Raw genomic sequence first — 14,462 nt, 5'->3', positions numbered from 1 at the left:
AATGACTTAAAAATTAAAATATGTGAACGACTCAACTGCTAAGATCCAAACACAATACTCTCAGAAAAAAACTGCCCTGAACCTTTGAAACTTTACATATGACACCAAGATACAGCTTCCACAAGGGAAACAATCAGTTGAGCTTCATCAAAATGGAAAACATTTGTGCACCAAAGAAAGGGTTTTTACCACCTTAAGACAACCTACAGAATGGGAACGGTAGAGAGTATTTGGGAACCTGACATGGAGCTTTGGGAAGTTCATGGGAACATGGAATGAAAAGATAGTAGGGTTTCCCCATGGGCTTTTTGAAGCCGCCTTATGTATCTGAGACGGGCTTACTACTCAGGCTACAATAAAAACAATTTAAACCACAAATGAACAATCAAAAATTGGCCCAGGGAACAAATATGTACAGAAAGTTCCCTGAAGAGGATTTATGAAATTGCCAGTAGTCTCACAAAAGTATGTGGATTATTGTATTGGTCTTTTGGGATTGTGGAGGTAAGTCCACAGGTCACGGCTGCACTCCCACTCGCAAGCCTCTGACCAAAGAAAGCAGTCCCAGGTGCTGGGGAGCACATGGAGAAGTCGGAGTCCTTGCCCCAGTGCCGGTGGGAGTGGTAAAAGCACAGCCAGGTGGTGGTTCTTGAGAGTTAGACCCAAGGAGCCCAATCCTATCCATAGAAAGACCTCAACACCCGGTTCCCTGCTGCATCCAGTCGCATTTAAAGCCACCTCAATGTCCAACAGCTAAATCCACAAACAAAATGTACCTCCATCCCAGGAAACGAAACCCACTGCTGCTGAGCCCCTTCTGACCCACCCCCATGGGGATCCTAAAAGCCAAACCAAACAGTGCCACCCAATTGACGCCAATTCCTAGGGTTTCCAAGGAGCTAAATCTTCCCCTGGAGCAAACAGCCTCATATTTGTCCCATGAAGGGATTGTGGAGTTGAGCCTGCCACCCTTCAGGTCAGCTTCCCCGAACCTAACCAGCCCTACCCAAAACAAACCTTAACTGCCATTGGGTCGAGGCTGACTCATGGCAACCCTGTAGGGCAGGGTAGACTGTCACGCTGGGAGCAGAAACCTCATCGCTCTCCCTTGGAGCAGCTGGTGGTGTCGAACTGCTGACCTTTAGGTTAACAACTAAACGAATAACCATTATGCAGCCAGCTCTGCGGAACACAGACTGCCACATCTCTCTCTGCGTGAGTGGTTGGTGGGTTCCAGCCACTAACCTTTTCTTTTTTTTGGTGAGCAAGTGAATGCCGCTGTGTTACCAGGGCTCTTTGGTATATGCCAAGGGGCTTCAAAGGTTGCTGGAGAAGTGGAATCTTAAAAGATAGTGAAATCTTTTCATGGCTGTCTTGACGCTCCCTTGCACATACAGTAGAACCCTGGGCCTCGACGCTGATCCAATCTAAGAGTGTGGAGATGCGATGCAGTAGAGTCCTGAATCAATTTTTTCCCATAAGAAATAACTGAAAATGGATTAATCCATTCTTGACCACCAAGTTTTTACCCTAACCTTGCCTTTGTATACAAAACATTACCAGTATTTCAAAGTAACTAAGTTCAGAGTTAAATAATATAATTTGAATAAGAAACACAACATTTAAAAAGTTGTTAACAACCACACTGTGGCCCATACCTTGAGATGGATGAGATCTGGATCTGTGGACGCGGATGTGGAGAGGAGGTGTGAAGAAAGCCACAACACTAGAAAATTACAGCAAAACGCTTGGAACACAGCTGCCAGAGGTTTAAACCACGTGTACGTAGCAACACCAACTACTGCCGAGTGACCGAAACATGACCTGCTTTTGCTTACCCAGATCACGTGTGTAATCACGTGCGTCAGGTCAGCTTCCAAGGTTTTGTTCGAGCTCCAATTTTCTCAACATTTCATGTCGAAATTCAGTTTCGTGGCGTCCTGATGTAGATGAGTACCGGGGTTCTGCTGCAGGGCCATACAGATGTGGAGCTGACCCAAGCTGCTGTGTGGCGTGTCTTCGCCCACCGATGTGAACCAGGCAGCTCTTCGGACATCCCAGTCTGCTCGTGGTTACCGGGGACGGGAGGGAGGGGAGTGGGGACTCTGGAGTGGTAAAGGTGGTGGAATCATGAGGAAAGGGCAGTGGAGATGGGCACTGGGGACGAAGATGGCGTGGTGTGGAGCCCGTCTGGGAATAACTCGGCCTTTTTGTATCAGGGCTGAGAGGAGGATCACACCTGAGCCTAGTCTTGACCAGACTCAGGCCACCTGGGGGCCCAGTGCTAACTAGGCAGCAAAGAGGCTTGTGGTGAGGTCACTAGAAGCCTGGGAAGTTAAGTTAACCTCATGAAACTCCCACCTGCCCCAAAGCCCTCCCCTCTGTCTCAGGAACATTAGCCTGGGGGGATCAGACTCAAACTTGTAGCCAGTAAGTTGTTTCTGAGCCAAAGTTTTTTCCAAATCAGAGTATAACTGCCCCTCTTTCTAACTCTTGAGACAAGCAGAAAGCCTCTTCTCCCACAGAGCGGCTGGTGAGTTTGAACTACTGACCTTGCAGTTAGCAGCCTCACATGCAATCCACTCTGCCACCAGGACGCCTCCTGGGGGATTAGGAAATCCCTCAGGGCTCACCCAGCGGTGGCAGAAATCCTGGGCCCAGAAGGCAGAGACCGGAGATCACCGGTCAAGGCCAGTAAAAGTGATACCACGGAGTTATGTACGTAAAAAGTGATGGACCAGTCTGCACGCTACCACCACATGACTTCAGAAATAGCTGCTAGGTTAAGCCAGATCCAAAAGGACACCCATACTGTAGGAAGTATCTGGGACAGGCAAACCTCAGGTGACAGAAGGCTGCCAGGGCCTGCAGGGAGGGATGAGGTGCAACTACTGCTAAGGGGTGTGGGTCTCCTTAGAATGTTCCAGAATGACAACCCTGTGGCTGGAAATCTCTACTGGATTTTACACTTCTATAAAGCGTGCCTACAGTTTTCAGTGGCTTCCAGTGTCAGTGGGCAACTGGCTGCCCCTGCTGGCATTTGAACCCATGACATAGCTTCCAACACCACACAAGCCACCACGGTTCAATAGAATGACACAAGTGGAGCTTTGTCTTATTTGGATCCATGATCAGTGTTCATGGAAGCAGCAGTCAAGAGATCAAGGGACACACACGCTGCACTGGGCAAATTTACTGTACCTCTAAAAAGGATGTTATCTTAAGGGCTAAGGCGCACCTGATCCAAGCTGTGGTATTTTCCATTGCATCGCATGCCTGGGAAAGTTGAACATTGAATAAGGAAGGCCAAAGAAGCATCAATACATTTGAACCGTGATGTTGGCAAAGAATACTCCTAAGTCAGTGGTTCTCAACCTTCCTAATGCTGCGACCCTTTAATACAGTTCCTCATGTTGTGCTGACCCCCAACCATAAACTTATTTTCGTTGCTACTTCCTAACTGTAATTTTGCTACTGTTATGAATCAGGCAACCCCTGTGAAAGGGTCGTGTGACCCACAGGTTGAGAACCACTGTGCTATAACATCTTTTTTTTTCTTGATACAGAGGAAGTTTACTGTTTACCCATGATTTACGTTCTCCAATAAAATAAGGGCGACTCTCAAGTGAAACATGGGACTATATAGAAACCATGGACTTATGAATGGAATTTGAGCTCATACACAATTGTAGCTCAGCTCTAAGAACAATTAGTTTTTAAGGCATGACCCTGTTCCAATATTGCCTCCAAGAAGAGATTGTTGAAGGTATATTGCAATAGCAATAGGTTGTGAAGAAAACAGATAGTGCCCACCTATCAGAAAGAATAACACCTGGGGTCTTAAAGGCTTGTCTTCAAACAAGCCGTCATCTAAGTGAGACATCAGCTAAGTCTACATGGAAGAAGCACACCAACTTATGGTGAGCCAAGGATTGTAAATAATAAAATCCAAATCTGGAGGGAATAGTACTAGAGCTCAAATCCTGAGCATCTGGTTTGCAGAAGGTTGTGCTTGGCAGTGAACACCTCAAACTCATTTGCAGGGTTTCCCAAGGGGATTATGTACCTAGTGAACCCCTCAAGCCATGGACCAGGGCTGGAAAAGGCTTTTAGACAGTGTGTCGCTAGTGGGGAGTCACTGTAGTTGTAGTGAGGTTGAAATGACACCTTGTCATTTGATCTTCCTTTTGATTCTATGTATACTTGCTCCAGATTTTAATACTTTCTGCTTTTTTTTTATTCTGATATTGTTGGGCTTTTAAAAAATTTTTGTATGTTTTTCTATGAAATCCAGCATAGGTAAATCTAGAGATAGCAAACGGATTGCTAGATCCCTAGGGCTACAGTGGGGGAGGTGGGTGGGAAATGGGGAGCTAACAACAAATACAAAAAGATGTCCTAAAATTGATTGTGGTTAATGATTATACAACTCTGAATATGACAGAATGATTGAACTGTACATGAATTATGTCAATGAACCTGTTAAAAGGTCCATTACAGAGTGCATACTTTGGGTAATGTAGTTGGAAAATCCAAAACCAAAGGAAAAACCCAACCCACTGTCATTGAGTCCCTTCCGATTCTGATTAACCCTTCAGAACAGTGCTGCCCACAGGGTTTCCCAAGGCTTTAACACTGTAGCTGAAAATAGCCTCCTCCTTCACCTGCAGTGGGTGGTGGGCTCACATCACTAAGCTTTTGGGTTAGCAGCCCCAACGCTTAACCCTGGGCACCACCTGGGCACCACCAGGGCTCCCTGCAGGCATGGAGCTGACCTGGCCCTCCCCGGGTGGAGAGCACATGACCTGCACGCTTTGACATCATCTCCCTGTCCTCTACTGTCCACGCCCGCGACGATCCTTCCCCTTCTGACGCTCTATCATTTGCCTGTCCGTCACCTGGGGCCAGGCGTATAGGAAGCTCTTAACTCTTGATGCCCCAACTTGATGTAACTCAGTCTAGATGTGAACATTTCAATTGCTTCACTCTCCGACGTACATGGATTTTGAAGTGGTGGAGTTATGCATTGAGAAGTCTTTCTATGGTTTATTGAGACATGTCAACCCTGAGATGCTGAAGCATCACGTAATGGTTTCATTTTCCTTACAAAGATAAGCACGGGAGGAGAGGGGGCAGATTTCATGACATAAGTAGCAGTAACTCTAACTGCATGTGTAAGCTGAGTCTACCCCCAAGTGACTCCATGTTTAGGTGTCAGCACGCTAAATCAAACAGAGCGAGTGTTTAAACCCGTGGGTAAGAGTAAGGCTGGGCAGGCAGCGAAGTGAAAGGCGATTGAGAAACTGAGTATCAGAGGGTTTTTCCACCACCGTGCCCATTTTTGCTGCAAGGCACCGACTCCTCATTCACTGAAAAACCAAACGCACCTGCTTTCTACAAGATTCACCCACAGCCCACCCATCAGGTGCATCATTCCACTTTGGGTCACTGGAAAAGATCACAGTGGTGGGCAATGGAAACCACTTGTTATTGACTGGGCACACCCTGGCGGGCCGGGGCCGGCTTCAGCCGCGCTCCACGTGGGGAATGTCTGACCCCTTTTCTCTCGAGATGCGGGATGGGCGATTTGGAGACAAGACAAATAAAAGCGCCAGGTACCGATGACCATCACATACTCACTCCACCCACGCAGACATTTTATTGTGTGAAATTATTGCACTTATAAAAAAGTAAGTTACCCAACTCAATGTGAAGTACAGTTTGATGGATTTGGAACCAAAGATTTCAAAATGCTTTCGAGCGTCCCTTCCCAAGAAACCCAGATGGAACCGGGCCTGGAGGCAGCGACTCCGAGGAGAGCAGATGGCACCCCTGTCCAGGTGTCCCCGTAACTGCGTTGTGAAGACAGAGGTGGTTTCACATGGTGGTACGAATACGAATTTGGTCCACATCAAATACATGGTTGCTATAAAAATAAGTTTGCTTTTATAAAAAATAACATTGCATTCCTTTGTTCAAATTGCACGGTACAAACAAGCTATCTAAATTAACACTGTGGTAAGGTATTTCGAACGACACACAGCTGATATGTACGCAGAGTGGGTGGCAGCAGCTGGGGATAGGCAGCTTTGTTTCCATAAGGTATGAAAACCAAGTTTCAGTTGGATCTTGAAATACATAAAATAGCTTAAGGGGTACAATGCCGGACATGGTTTACACATTCATTCTTAGTAGCCGTGACAATACAGGGTTCCAGTCTATTTACATAAAAGCCCATTTTTATTCAATTTACAAAAAGCAATAAATAAACGGCATTCATGTGCACAAAACCGCTTTCAATTCATGATCAGGGCGATCATTCCCACGACTCGACAGCCCAGTCCACAGCCTGGCCTCCTCATTGACTGTCCCCATTGGTGGGGATGGCGTCCCTGGCCCCCAAGGGGTGGCCTGGAGGTACGTACACAGAGAACTCACACAAGGTACACGTACCCCCCGATCCAGAGCAGTCTCGTGGTGCCCAACAGCGGCACTTCGGAGGGCGCCCCACCAGTCACTGGCAGGGCAGGTCCCCACCTCACTGACCCCTGGGGACTCATGGGGAGTCCAGCGCTGTCCAAGGGGCTGACAGGGAGCCCCAGCCCTGAGGATCTCAGCCAGCACCTTTGTGGTTTGTTTTTTTTTTTAATTTTGTTTTTTTAAAAAGCAGTCCGAACGCCCCAGGACCTGGAGATGAGGCTGGAGCAAGAAAGTCTGCTTGTCTGGGGCTCCATCAGCCCTCTGGCTGCAGGCCACAGACCTTTAGGGTGGAAGCAAGAGTCTCCTGTCCAGCAGTGCCTCCTTTCCAGGGCAGCTCACAAATGTTTACGGGAGCCGGCGGATTTGGTGTCCCGTTCTTACCGTGTCAGAACCTTTCTTGGAGAAATAGGTAAAATATAGCACTTCCTCAGCATTCTCTGAGCAGTGTCCCGCTGACCACCTTTGAGGCGCCAGTGGCTGCACTGCACACACTGCTGTAACTCAACACTGCCCCCCGGGGAGGGTGCCCCCTGCCGTCAGGACACGGAACAATCTAAGGTCCCATCGGAGAATGACTCTTCCTCGCTGGCTTCAGCAGCAGCCTCCTCCTTCCGGCTAGCCGAGCTGCTGCCCCCGCCCTCCCCAGGGGGCAGGCCACCATGGCTGCCGCTGGTCCTGCTCTCCTCGGGCCTTGGGCTGCTCTGCTCCAGGGTCTTGCCCACCGAGGCTGGCTGCAAGGCTTCCGGCTGGACCTGGTCTTCAGCGATCTCGCCGAGTTTCTGTAGTTGTGGCTTAATGATGTTGAGAAATGGCTTGTATCCAGGGCTAGGCAGAGGAGAGAGGCAGTCAGCTGCCTGCCCTGCTCCACCAGTGCCAGCGGGTATGACAGATAAGACTCTCAACCCAGGAACCTCCAGGTCAGAGCTGGGGACGAGGGGCGGGAGAGGCAGGGACATGGCAGGGGGAGGAAGAGATCCTCATCAGGCCAGGCCATAACTTCCTGGGCCCTAGAAGCAATCAGCTGTCACTACTGAAAATCAAAGGCCTACAGGACAGACTTTAGGACAGAAAGAGGTCCTTCACAGAAAGTTCAGGAAAAGCATAGCAGAGTGCCTTGGAGACAGGGTGGGAACGCCAGAAGTGAACTCTGGACCTGCTACTAACTGCTGGCAGGCTGGCCCCTTACTGTCTTCAAGTAGCATGTTTAAGTGACAGCTATGGAAGCCCCAGAGGGGTAGAGCTCAAGCCCATGTGAGGCGGCAGCTCCAGGTGTCTGCATGGCTTACTAAAGACAAAGGCCTCAGAGGGTCACTGAAGCACGCTTTGGAGACACACACGGTGAGCGGGTCTTGCCTCTGCAGACGTGGCAGCACTTACCAGTCGGTGGAGGCCCATCTGTCCACGGCCCGCAGCCCGGTCCTGATGTTCTGTAACATCTCTCCATCCACCTCAGATGACTGCATAACCGCCAAGGTCTGGTGGATGACGGCGGACTCACGAAGAATCAGGCCGATGACGATGCACCAGTCCAGGCAGCCAGCCTCCATGAAGATGTGCAGCAGGTACCTGCCCGGGGCAAAGACAGTGAGGGCCTGGGTGGCAGCTCAGGGCCAAAGGGGAGGCTGTGCTGCCAGCAGCCTGGGAGACTCACCGCAGCTGGACCTGCGATTTGTGCGGCCCTTTACTGGCCAGTTCCAGGGAGATGTGCTCCAACTCAGACTGTGTCAGGCTGAGCGTGGAGAAGTTCTCGTCCACCATCATCCAGTCCCCGTCCACCACGGAGCTGCTCTCTGTCAGGTCCGTGGCTGAACCGATACTGCATTCATCCCCTGGAGAGAATCACCAACAGCGACGAACCGGCTCAGTAAAGGAAAACAAAGACATTGCCACAGTACGAGCTTAACCCGGTGGGACCTCGTGGGCTGTAGCCTTTGCCCCTCAGTCTCGCCCAGCCCTGACACACACCTGGGTTTTGGAGAACGAGGGTCAATATGCTCTTTGAATGACTGCTGTCTTGGCCAAGTCAAAGGCCAACAGTTTCCCTTTGCTTTTGATTAGTTCCTTTTCCCGTTACAGGGACACGTGGGATGTGAGGTAGGGTATACGTGCTCCCATGGGAGCCTTGCTGGGAGCAAGCAGTCAATCACCGATCATGGACTCGCTCCCGCTAAGAACACCCAAGTCCAGCCAAGTCCAGCACGCCTGTCCCAGTCCCAGCAGGTCTCCTGTCCGGTGAATCCTCAAGGACACGTCATGAAAGACATCGGTGATGTCACCTACCTTTATTCAACAGAGGCGACAAGAAGGCATCTTGAGTCTGTGCGCCGCAGGACGAGGCTGCGTCCACCTCCTGCTGTGTGGGGCTGAGGTTGCTAAGCCAGCTCTGACTCCGCTGGACTGTGGAGGCGCCAGCGTCCATCTCGAGGTTTGAAAATGGGCCAGCTGACTGAGACTTTACCAACTGCTCGCCTATTTGGGGAGGGAGGTGAGGTTGGAGAGCGAGTGGGGTAAGAACCAAAGCAAGAAACAATAGATGAGCAGACAAAGTCATGACATGAGCTCTGCCGCTTCCGCCCCAGACGCTTCAGCTCACAGCTGCATCACCATGCCCAGGGCCTGGGAACCAGCCGGGCACCCACCGCGGACATGCTCTGCCAGTGACATTCGCCTTCAGCGGCCACTGACCTCACTGGGACACCAGGCCAGACCGTACCCCGGTATCCTGGAAGTCCGACCCTTAGTTTCTAAGGTGCCACAAAGTACCCTTCTAAAAGGTGTCTAACTTCTTGTAAACAGCACTCGCTAGAGACCTCAACTTTCTTTTTCTTTCAAACACGCAGCGCCACACTTTGTTGTCGGCTGTATTCACACCATCTGTCAGCCAGCCAGTCACGAGACACTCACTCTTAGCTCTGTGCTGACCAGCCGTCTCCATGACCTCTTCCCACAACAATGAGGCAGCGACCCTGACACTGGGGACTGTGAACGAGTGCTGGGCTTGGGAGTCAGACTTTGCGGCACAGGAGCCGGACCCAAAGGGTCTATACTGTTCTACAGTCTTGGCCAAAGAGGGAGCCCCACCAGACGGACAAAGGGGTGGCAGCTTTTATCTGCTCCCAATTTTGGGATGAAAAGCCTTCCGTGAATGTCCCCAACAGGGCGGGGGTCTAAACACATGCGGGTGAGGGAGCAGCCTCCTCGTTCGGCACGTGAGTGCCTCCCATTACCTGCGCGGTACTTCCCATTCTTGGTGGGAGAGCTGAGAGCTGAGGCGGGGATGATGGGCAGAGGCCACAGGAAGTCTGTGTGGAGTCTCTTCAAGGCTCCCACAAAGTTGTCCACGCGGGCCGCCCGGGCCCGCTCCTTGCCCAGCCAGCTGATGAGCTCAAAGCCCAACTGCGCAGCGAAGCAGCCGAGGTCCTTGAGCCGCACTTCTTCCAGAAGGCGCCGGGCGTGTCTCCAGAGCATCATGTCGATGTACATGTTCTCGGCAGAGTCGCTGCTGTCCCTGCTCCACCTGGAGGGGCGGCGAAGAGAGCTGCAGGCTGCTTTCCCGAGGAGCCGCGGTTTACACAGTGGCCCTGATCTGATTCTGAACGCCATAGCAGGAGGGTGTGCAATGGGGGCAGAGAGGCCAGACGGAAGACAGCGTGGTGTGGAGTGCAGGAAGGAAAGGGGTAGAGGCAGGGCATCAGATCAGGGGAGCCGAGACCATCACCTGACCTTGGACTGGCTGAGGTAGGCCTCGGGATGGCGGAGGTGAACCTTCCCCAAGCAGGACCACCGTATCACCAGCCAGGAAGGAAGTATGTGAGTGTGTGTGTGTCTCTCTCTCAATGGCTAGTGATGGGGGGAAGTGACACCTCAAGCCCTGAGCCTGCACTGGTCGCTGTATGGCAGGCACTGTGGTGATAGCACACACACAGTGGGGGTGGGGTGGGTGTGAGTCAAAGGAGGCAAAGCCAAACTGGCAAGGGCCAAGGCCCAGAAACCCACCGTTACACAGGCAGGGGGTTTGCGCCTGGCTCCTCGGGTGGAGCCCTGCAGTGGCTGGTGGTCTGTCTGAGAAAGGTCCCTCTGAGGACCACGGCAGAGCAGGTCAAGGGGCAGGGCTGGAAAGAAGGGTCAAGTCCCTGCACTGAAGAGGCTTGAGGCTGAACTTCTGGCTCACTGACCTTTTTACTCTGATCCTACTCGTGGTGATTTAAATTTAGCCATCTTGAGAAGAGGAAGACAGGGCATAAAGGACAGGAGAGGGCAGTTGGAGGGCAGCTGGGGAGAGGAGTGGGAGGGGAGTACTCCATGGGGGTCTCTGCCCCAGGGGATGAGGAAGCTCCCCGGCAGCTGTCCAGTCCTCCGGCAGCTGCTTACCTTTTCCCAGAGGGGCCCGTGGGCATGCTGAGCGTTTTCTGCAAGCTGAATTTACTTGCAGGGACGTTCTCAGCTGACTGGGATAAGCTGATGCTGCGATTCCTGAAGAACTCAAACCCCCCGCCGGGGCTGGGCTCCTACGGTCACACATGAGGTGTGGGAGTTAGGGGGGTGCCCCCGGGACTCGGCCCACAGCGCACATTGTACCGAGGGGTGCAACCGACCTGAGCAGATGGTGTGGGTGGAGGAGTCTCCGACTCGCCAGAGCCAATGGCTTTAAGGAATCGGATCATGTGTCGGCAGAGACCCCACCTGCCCTGCTCCAGCGCCGTGTTGAAGAGCAGGGTGGCGTGCTGCCTGCTCACAGCAGGTACTTCCATGTTCTATAAACACAAGACACATTCCTTTCAGATGGCAAAGGGTGCAATTCTCTCTCTCTATCCCCTCAGCCAGGGAAGCCAGCAGTTACAAACACTGTGGGCGTAAGTCCAGCAGAGGGGCAGAAGCCAGGAGACTCCAGACAAAGCTCTGACCCCAACCAGGCAGGTCACTTCAGCCAAATGTGGGGACTGCAGGGAGGCCAGTCCTCCCTGAACGTCAGCAGGAAAGCAAGACTCTCAAGCTCGGCCTGCCTAACTCCCCGGCGGAAGTGCTGCCTCCTGGGACAGGTGGACGGGCAGTGCAGCCTGGGCAGGTGGCCCAAAGGGCTTTGTTTTGGGCCCTGGGAGGGAGCCTTGCTGCCCCTTCAGCAGCCTCAATTTCACTCATCCTTGGTCGGCTTCATGGGAGGGCTAGACAGACAAGTTCAATCATAGTGATTATCTGATTAACTTAAAACCAAACCCACAGCCACCCTACAGAACAAAGCAGAACTCCCCGTAGGACTTCTAAGGCCGTCATCTTGATGGAAGGAGGCAGCCTTGTCCTTCTCCTTCAGAATGGCTGGTGGGTTTGAACCGCTGACCTTTCAGAGGGTCGCTGAGCGCTTTAACCTCTATGCCTCGGTTGTGTGTTGCCTGCCAGGGGAGTTTGAGAAACCTCCGTGAGAAAGGAGGCCTCCAGGTAGAATCTGAATGACAGTGAGTGCACTAATCCCCACTTTGAGAATTCCTGCTTCTTTGAGGGCTGCTCTACAGAGCCTGACCTACAGGCACCAGGAAGCAAAGGGAGCAGTTTCTATGTGAGTCTCAGCTCAGTTTCTGACAAGTTTCTTACGTCAAGGTCAACACCATTTACCAATCAGTGAGCATAGCCTGTCAACTCCATACCAGACTGCTAGAATGGTCAAAGCAAATTTTTAGATTTTTCAAATTTGAGAGAATGCAAATTTCCCAAGAACTTTTTGAAGCCCCTCCATAGTGAACTGGGAACCCCCCACCCCGATTCTGATGAGCCTGAGAAGGTCCTGTTCCGACCCCCGCTTCCCTCGGGGCTCCCAGCAATCAATCTCACAGCATGTCACATACTGGGGGTGGGCCCAGGCCAGCCCCTACCATGCAAACCCTCCTTTTTTCCTGTCCCTGTTTGGGCGCCCCCAGGGGGAGTCGGGACTACACCCCTGCAGGGTTACTGTGCTGGCACCCCCAGAGACCATCCCCAACATTGGAAGAGACTGAGTCTCCTGAGGAAGACCAGCCAGGCACCACAGACAGGGGTCACCCCAGCGCCAACCCTGGACACCACTCTCTCTGCTCAGGCCCATTCCCCTGGGCCGTGTCACCTGTAAGATGATAAGGTAAGAGGCAGCAGTGTCCAGATCCTGAGCCATCAGACACTCCTCAAACAAGTCCTTGGGGTTGCCCACGGCGGCGAACAGGTAGTTCCACAGAGCATACTCCGTCTTGCGGGCGCAGTGGACGACCGTCTGCAGGAAGAGCGGGAACTCGGTGATGAACTTGGCCACCGTGGGCAGCAGCGGGTCGGGAATGGGCTCCCGAGAGGTAGCTTCTTCCTCCAGCACTTCGTGCAGCATGAGCTCCAGCACGTGTGGGAAGTAGGGCAGCGCGGCGCAGGACTGGGCCAGCAGCAGGGCCTGCTCGCCGAGGTTGCGGACCAGCAGCTGGCGCAGGATGTGGTGGAGGTAGATCTGCGAGGCCCGCTCCACGACGCAGAAGGGGAAGAGCCCCTCCAGCGGCTCCCGTGAGGCGGCCCGAGCGCACAGAGAATCGTAGAGCAGAGTGTCGTTGACAGCACCGAGGACAAGGGCGTCTTCAAAAAGAACCGCCAGTGGGTAGATGTTGATGTAGAATGGCAGCATGATCCGCTGGGACAGGAAGGAGTGGGGCTTGCGGTGGTCCCGAGGGAAGAGGGGCAGCCAGACCTTCATGCCAGAGCCCCCGCAGCTCAGCCACAGGGCCTCCAGCAGGTGGCGCTTCTGCTTATTTGCTCGGCAGGTGGTCCAGACGTTCTCCACAGACTGGGCCAGCACCACGGGTGGGCAGAAGGGCAGCTGCGGGGCACAGACAAGGGCCAGTCAGCGAGCCACTTAGGAGGAGCAAGGAAGGGCCATCGATGTAGAGTGGGTGATAGTAAAAGTGCCTTGTCCTTCAGGGTATGAGGGGCCTTACAAAGGTTTGTGGGAAAATCCCATTTTCTTTTCCTTCCATTTCCCCAGGATATTCATTTAAATCTTAAAAACCAAGGAAAAGGAACCCAGCCCACCAGCCTCACTGGCACACAGCACTGCTCCAGCAGAGGAGGATCATCTTATTTAAAAGTCCCCCCTCCCTCCCCTCCAGTTTATAGTCCTTCTCAGCCCAGAGGCTCAGGCGGGACTGATTTTAAGTGCCACTTTTCAGGCTTCCAATTACAACACCCCCCACCCGAAACCTGCTTCATCCTGAGCTCCCACCCAATGTGCGGACTCACAAGCTTCCTCGGGTTGGGGCTGCTCTCCTTCTCCCGGATTTGGGGGCCGGACCTGTCCCTCTGCATCATGATGAGCTGCCCAGCGAGGTTGAGCATGATGCTCTCTGCGTCCCGCGCCTGGAGCAAACCAACACCGCATGGGTCTGCATTTCTATCGAAGTCCCCAGCAGCCACAGTTCGGCTGAGGTTGACAGGTGAAACACCTGGCCAGTTACTGAGGGCGTGCTCTGAGCAGGCATCCTGCCAGGCTCTGTGGGACACATTTGGCTGTCATGGCCCTGAAGTCTCATTTCACCTGGGAGAGTCCCCTCACATCCCCTGAGCCCCTGGCTTGATGGAGCTGTCACACAGGGTACCATCATCTGGCTCTCTTGTGGTGTCACTCAGCAGGGCCCTCTGACCCCTCATTGTTTCCTGACTGGAAGACGACTCTGGACGCCAGTCCTGAATTAGGGTGACAGCGATGGCAAGTTCTCTTCCTGTGGGCTCGTGGCTTCCTCACTCCAAGGCCAGCCTGCACTCCCCCCTTCCCTCAGGCTTCCTCAGGGCAGTTTCCAAAGGAGCTGCAGAACGGCACCCTTTCCCCACATTCCCACCCACTGTACTAACTAGCCAGGGTGTTTCTGGAAAACATAACTTTCACAAATCAACTAGGACAAGCCAGCCCCCATGAAAGCTAGTTTGAAACGGAACAGGAGCCCCATTTTAAAGGGGGGAAACAAGCAATGAGTTCATCCAGAGAG

General features: G+C 52.7%; 1 protein-coding gene across 2 annotated transcripts in view; it reads right to left on the bottom strand.

Moving 5' to 3' along the window:
• Nucleotides 1-6,221: 6,221 nt before the first annotated feature.
• The window catches only part of RIC1 (RIC1 partner of RAB6A GEF complex), an 82,474-nt gene continuing 74,233 nt past the window's right edge, over nucleotides 6,222-14,462 (bottom strand). For both annotated transcript variants that reach the window (XM_075559893.1, XM_075559894.1), the window contains exons 18-26: nucleotides 13,720-13,836; nucleotides 12,572-13,300; nucleotides 11,076-11,234; nucleotides 10,852-10,988; nucleotides 9,708-9,997; nucleotides 8,761-8,949; nucleotides 8,132-8,309; nucleotides 7,858-8,046; nucleotides 6,222-7,305 (exon numbers count right to left, since the gene is read on the bottom strand). In XM_075559893.1, the coding sequence (XP_075416008.1) occupies nucleotides 7,017-7,305; nucleotides 7,858-8,046; nucleotides 8,132-8,309; nucleotides 8,761-8,949; nucleotides 9,708-9,997; nucleotides 10,852-10,988; nucleotides 11,076-11,234; nucleotides 12,572-13,300; nucleotides 13,720-13,836 (2,277 nt within the window). In that variant the 3' untranslated portion in view covers nucleotides 6,222-7,016. The remainder of the gene's footprint in view (nucleotides 7,306-7,857; nucleotides 8,047-8,131; nucleotides 8,310-8,760; nucleotides 8,950-9,707; nucleotides 9,998-10,851; nucleotides 10,989-11,075; nucleotides 11,235-12,571; nucleotides 13,301-13,719; nucleotides 13,837-14,462) is intronic.

Source organism: Tenrec ecaudatus, chromosome 10 (assembly GCF_050624435.1).
Source record: "Tenrec ecaudatus isolate mTenEca1 chromosome 10, mTenEca1.hap1, whole genome shotgun sequence".
In the NCBI taxonomy this organism is placed as follows: Eukaryota; Metazoa; Chordata; class Mammalia; order Afrosoricida; family Tenrecidae; genus Tenrec; species Tenrec ecaudatus.
This window is presented reverse-complemented; position numbering and strand designations above follow the sequence as displayed.